Source organism: Eptatretus burgeri, chromosome 11 (assembly GCF_056783735.1).
Source record: "Eptatretus burgeri isolate ZD-2024b chromosome 11, Ebu_testis_v1, whole genome shotgun sequence".
Lineage (NCBI taxonomy): Eukaryota > Metazoa > Chordata > Myxini > Myxiniformes > Myxinidae > Eptatretus > Eptatretus burgeri.
In genome coordinates this window covers 17,598,113-17,604,112 of record NC_140971.1, presented here as the reverse complement: position 1 = coordinate 17,604,112, position 6,000 = coordinate 17,598,113, and the positions used below count along the sequence as shown (strand labels likewise).

At 42.7% G+C, this 6,000-nt stretch overlaps 1 protein-coding gene across 5 annotated transcripts in view; it reads right to left on the bottom strand.

Annotated features, from left to right (window-relative positions):
* The window catches only part of RSPRY1 (ring finger and SPRY domain containing 1), a 117,444-nt gene that overhangs the window by 20,440 nt on the left and 91,004 nt on the right, over nucleotides 1-6,000 (bottom strand). For all 5 annotated transcript variants that reach the window (XR_015049107.1, XM_085845388.1, XM_085845386.1 and 2 more), the window contains 2 exons: nucleotides 5,155-5,298; nucleotides 2,787-2,898 (listed from right to left, as the gene is read on the bottom strand). Coding sequence is in view for 4 of the 5 variants with exons in the window: in XM_085845388.1 (XP_085701514.1) it covers nucleotides 2,787-2,898; nucleotides 5,155-5,298 (256 nt within the window). In the remaining variant the exon portion in view is untranslated. The remainder of the gene's footprint in view (nucleotides 1-2,786; nucleotides 2,899-5,154; nucleotides 5,299-6,000) is intronic.

Sequence of the window (6,000 nt, the reverse complement as noted above, 5' to 3'; positions counted from 1 at the left end):
GTCGTCGTGGTCGGATGTTATTCTCGCTTAACCGATTGCAAAAAGTTCTGGCACTGATTGGTTGCAAACCAGGGATGCTGTTAGCTGTCAAACTTGCTATCTGGAACCGATTCCTAAGGTGCACAAACCGGACATGGTTATTCTGCCGACATGACGTCACACGTGGTCACCCAAAACATGGACGGTCTTTGATGTTGCCAGTTTGTTGACAATGTCTCCATTCACTGTATGGTGTTCTGATGAACCATGAAACGCCAAGCCACAGCTATTTTGTGGCATTCCTGTCTCAAGCATGTCAATAGCACATAGACCTTCATTTTGAGAAAGGTGTGGCATCACGTTCACGACGTTTAGACGTCAATAAAATTGCTTTTCGCAGCTGGGATTATTTCCCAAACCGTGCTGTGTTGCAATTTTCTCAGTACCATATGTAGCACTGTCACATGACTCAATACACGTACATGGCATAATGTACATATAGTGCATTGTGCATGTGCAGGTTCTGGATATTCACGGGTAAACTGGGGAGTATGGCAAGTCACATGTTTGCTGACCATTGTATTGCTAGGATACATGTTTCACTTTGTGTGATTTTTTATGGTGTACAGGAACGTTTTTCTGTTAGTATATACGTGTTCAGGTAGTGTGTGTGTCTGTGTGCGTGTGTGTGCGTGTCTCTGCGTGTGTGTGTGTGTGTGTGTGTGTGTGTGCGCGTGTCTCTGCGTGTGTGTGTGTGTGCGCGTGTCTCTGCGTGTGTGTGTGTGTGTGTGTGTGTGTGTGTGTGTGTGTGTGTGTGTGTGTGCACGCGTGTCTCTGCGTGTGTGTGTGTGCGCGCGCGTCTCTGCGTGTGTGTACGCGTCTCTACGTGTGTGTGTGCGCGTGTTTGCACGTGCGTGTGTGTGTGCACGCGAGTCTCTGCGTGTGTGTGTGTGCGCGTGTGTCTCTGCGTGTGTGTGTGCGCGCGTGTGTCTCTGCGTGTGTGTGTGTGCGCGCCTGTGTGTGTGCGCGCGTGCGTCTATGTGTGCGTGTGTGTGATGTGCGTGCGTGCATGTGCGTCTGCGTCTGTCAGATCCATCATGTTTTTTTCTGTTGTATTTTTGTCCCTGTGTGCTGTTTGAATTGTCATCGAGATTATTCCATGGTACATCATACCTCATTGATATCTGTTGAATTCGGGTTTTTTGTCATGCAACCTTGGGCCTTCTTTGAGGTTGTTCTATCGTCCTGTTTCTCATTTCTTTTTTTCCAAAAATGTTTTCCCTTCCGCCTTCAATGCTTTCCTCTTCCCACTCGTTTTCAAAAACAAACAAACAAACAAACAAACAAAAAAACCCCAAAAAAGCTCTTTCATTTGGGCACGATCTTATTCTGCCTTTAACCGACACTTCCTGTCCATCTCCTTTTCCTCTCGGATTTTTTCATTCTCTTCATTGAAGAAAAGACTTCTTTCTTCCTTTCTTCCTTTAAAAGCTTTTGAAAATATGTTACAACGGTTAAATTTCCTTACCTCTTTAGCACCAGCACGCCATCTAATCTTCTTCCTCTCCTCTTCTTCACAACACATTTTGCAAACCTGCCTCTCACTGAAGCACCTGGTTTAATACCTATCCCTCCCATTCCAATTACAGCATGACCTTTCTACATGCCTTCAACAACTCATTTCATCCATCAAATGATCTTTATCTCAGAATTTTAAATATGGGTATCATAAGAAGTCCAGTTTGCAGAGGTTGGCTACGCTTTACAACCAAATCAGCTTTATGTTATTTTATAGTGTCAAACCCATCCATGTCAGTTACCTGCCTGACACCTTCTAAAATACATGCCCTTCCAACCTACGTGTGCCCTCTTCAGCATCCCTCCACTTTATGTTGCCTCTCTCTGCATTCCTCTTCACCCCACCCTTTCCAAGCTTCCCCCTCTCCCCACTCTCTCCTAGCTTCCCACTCACACCTCCCCCTCAAAGCTTTCAACCATATCCACCCCTCAATGCTTCTCCCTCACAGATTCCCCTCATCCTCTCCTCTCCCAGTTTCACCTTCATCCTGCTTCCTCTCAGTTTCCCCACTCATCCTACCCCCTCACCTTGCTCCCTCCAAATAATCCCCCACCCACCCCCATCCTGCTTCCTCCCATCTCCCCCCCCCTTCCCACCTTCACTCCAACCTGACAGATCTCGCCGCTCCTGGCAGCCATCATTTATTTAACAGAATCCTTCCTCCCACAGGACGTCCCTGACCCCTTTGTGTCTCCCTGGCTATTGTCTCCTCCAGTATGACAAGTTTGCATATTCTTGATGAGGAAAACATCAAGTTCATTGACTTTAAAATATCATAAAGAGCATCACAAGGCCACAAAGTTTTTCACAAATGAGGCTCCAAGAAATTGCGTTCAGATGGCCGACCCTAGCTACGAACAAGTCTCAAGTAATTATACACTGAAAGCACCTCAAAGCTTCAACTCTGATGAAAGGACTGTGTGTCCAGAGCTGGAGAACACCATACTATTGCAAGTATAGTTTTTGCAAGGTGCAGAGAACCTTACTTGTGAGCATAAACAAAAGTCCAGGTGAAAGGTGAAGAACGTATGTACTGTATGACTGTATACATTCAAAGTCTAACGATCCAGAGGACAAGAAGTGAGAACTATCACATTAAGATTGACCATAATTGTAATCTACTCGAGTAATTATATCCTTTTTTATTTTTTTTTATTTTCCAAGCCATCCAAGATCCAAACCGTCACCGAGTGGGATTGGCAATGATAAAGGGATTACACCGGTTCACCTTCTCTCCAGCAAGGATGAAGATGGAGTTTGCTGCGAGCGTTATACCAAATGAGCTGCCGGCAGCCATCATATGCACATGAGTATTCATCATCACCAATTCCATAACCTTCCTGAACCACAAAAGCACAGAACATAACAGAATGCACAATAAGAGTTTATTCAATACATCGATCCACGTATGTATTTCACCAAGACACCATGAAGCACCGTTGTAATCCAATTACAGCAAAAAAATCATTCACAGCAAGTCACATTGTTGACAAGATCTATGCATGCAATGCTGCTGCTGCCATCAAAACTCAAAAGGACTACATCAAAGGTGAATGGACAGTCAATTTCAAAGTTATTGATACATGGAGAAGCTAAAAGTTCCTTTGTAGAATCTGAATTAGGCCCATGAACATAGATAGCTATCTTTGTGCCTTATGAACAAGTGAAGTGAAAAACAGATCTCTCTGTGCTATTTTTACCGATGCTCTTCACTTCCTCAGTTCAGTAAAATCTTTCATCCCTTCCACGGAGCTGCTGATGGACTGAAAGATCAAAACGATCTTGTAGTTTGCAAGTGTGAAGGAGCCTGGTTGATCATATTTCTATTGTTTAACTGATCTTATTAAACTTCCTTTGAGACTTTCAAGACAAGTAGTTTAAGTGACTCCTGGATACCAGTTTTAAAATTGAAGCAAATCAGGATAATGAGCAACTTGGAGAGATTGAAAGATTGTTCGGGGGTTTTTCAATCAGACCCAATTTTGAAACCAGTAGTTCACAGAAGACTTTATGTTAAGTTGATTTTGTTTTGCTGATGGAGCCTGAAGATGGAAATGTCTCTGACTGAAACTTAAAATGATGGTTTGCATACTTTTCCTTATAAATAGTCATCTTTGGAAATTTAAGGAAAGCTCTTTCAAAATCGTGAATTTGGTTTCATTGAGACTTTCTCACACCTGATTAATCTTGCCAGTGATCGGTCAATCTACCGTAATGTCATTGATGACTAAAATGACGACGTGTTGAGTTATGTAAATGAGGCATCCTGCTTCAATTTGCTTATTTGTACCATTCATTGGATGTGCTAATCATGTATGTATATACATTGACCTGTAAGTTCTACATTTAAAGTTGGTTTTGTCTTGTTCATGAACGTCAAAATGGAGAAATGTGCTCAATATTGAAGCTCAAAATGCTGACATGTACACTTTCCCTCAAAAGTTGTCTTTTGTAATACGGTACTTTCGAAATGACATATGGATGCTAAACAAGGTCTTTAGCACATGTGATGTGTGCGTATGTGTTTTCAGTGACTATATTCTGCTCGCCGAGCACTTTTAACTTGCCGTTACGAGCACAAAATCCAATTCAAATTGTCTTTTAAACATATTTTTCAGCATTTAGATAAGAGTGGCAATTTTAGAATGGTTAACCACAATTGTTCTGTTCCTGAATGCAAATCAGTCACGGGAATATAGGAATATGAGAAATATCCATTGAGGAAAGTAGTTGAGTTCCTATAATTTCCTGTTAATACAAACTAGCAGTGGCAGTGGCTATAACACACACACGAGCGCGCACATGCATGCACGCACGCACGCACACCACACACACAACAAATAGATGCAAAAATCTAGTATAATTTCTCTTGTGGCCCCGGAACCAAACAAAAATATATAGAGATATTTATAATGGCCCTCACAGCCGATACAGCTTCCCACTACCATCCGACCCCACCTCCTCTGCCTCCCAAATATGATCAATCGTACATATCATCATATTAAACATACCCTGTGCATTGACAAGCCCCAGATATGACCTTCCCTCACTGACAGGGATGATCGGGTAGGTCGGTAGAACGTGCCGTCCACAGTCCATGTCCTCAGCGGTTTGCAGTACGGGGAGCTGCAAGCTATCATTTTTTGGGGGAAAGTTCAGAAAGTTCTCCAACTCTTTTGTTGTGCAGAGACACACCTCTTTCTCACAGGTACATTTCCAAGTATGTTCAGCTTCTTCTAGAAGCTTTGTGAGCCATTTTAGGTCACAATCTTTATCTTTACACACGAGGTACTTTATGTTGCCTTGAATACAGCTGTTTTCCGGGGTTTCTGCACTTGTGCACCAAGGATTCTTGGGCGGATTACATCATTTCAAAACTCTCATATTGAAGGTCTCTCGAAAAACAATTCTGCCTCCCTCTTCCTTTGACTCTTCACTTTCTCTGAACATTTAATGTTAATTGCTGCATCTCCTTCACTGAACTATACACAAGGATATTCAAAGGTTGCATCTATACAAGTAAGCAAACAAAGAACATGTCACATCAAAGTAATCCAATAGCAATTGTGTGACGGTAAAGCTGCAGCAAAGCTTACGTGGTTTAGGAATTTGCTGTCTTTGGTGGCCCAGCCGATCTGCATTACACCAGATGTGATGACGGTCACCTCATAATACCACACTCCAGTATCCACACAAAATGTGCAACGCACACTTTCAAATGAAGAAGCATCACACCTTGCCTGAAATAGGTAAGAAACAAAGGAAATATCTTACCACTCAAAACTACTGTATTCGGAAAGGCAAAAATGTTGTCTTATCAAAACATTTTGGGTTGAAATAATGCAGTTGGTTGGGCATAGAAAAAAACGTGCTACTGGATTGTGCAAGTTATAATATTGTTATGCAAATGACTGAGGGGTAAATTAAGTGGATAATTAGGTTGTTTTTTTTTTCCACAATGGGGGGTAAATCAATTTTTTCACAATGAAAAAAAATTCACAATTTTCACAAAAAATAAGGTGTTTTGTAACAGCTCGTTTTGTTGCTGCCAGGATTGAGCATATAGAGAACTCCCTGTCACCTTATCCTTCGTGTCTGTCTCTCTCCCCCCCCCACCCCTTTTATTTAGTGTCCTTAATCCTTCCCAGTTATATTTTCTCACCCCCACACGGCTGAGAAACAAACATGGTGTGTCTACGTGTGCAAGCTCCAGCATGCTGCACCAACTTGGCGGGTCAGCGTGTGCAACGTCTGATGCACTGCGACAATATGACAGAACTGCGTGTGTGACCTCCAGTGAGGGGCAGTTCTCACTGCAGATGACGTCAGGATCAGGGATATAAAAAGCTCAGACAGAAGCCCTGCCACAGTCAAAGTATTTCAGTCCCTCATTGAGGATTGGCACATTAAGTCCCACAGGGAGTGCCGAAGTTAGAGCCCTG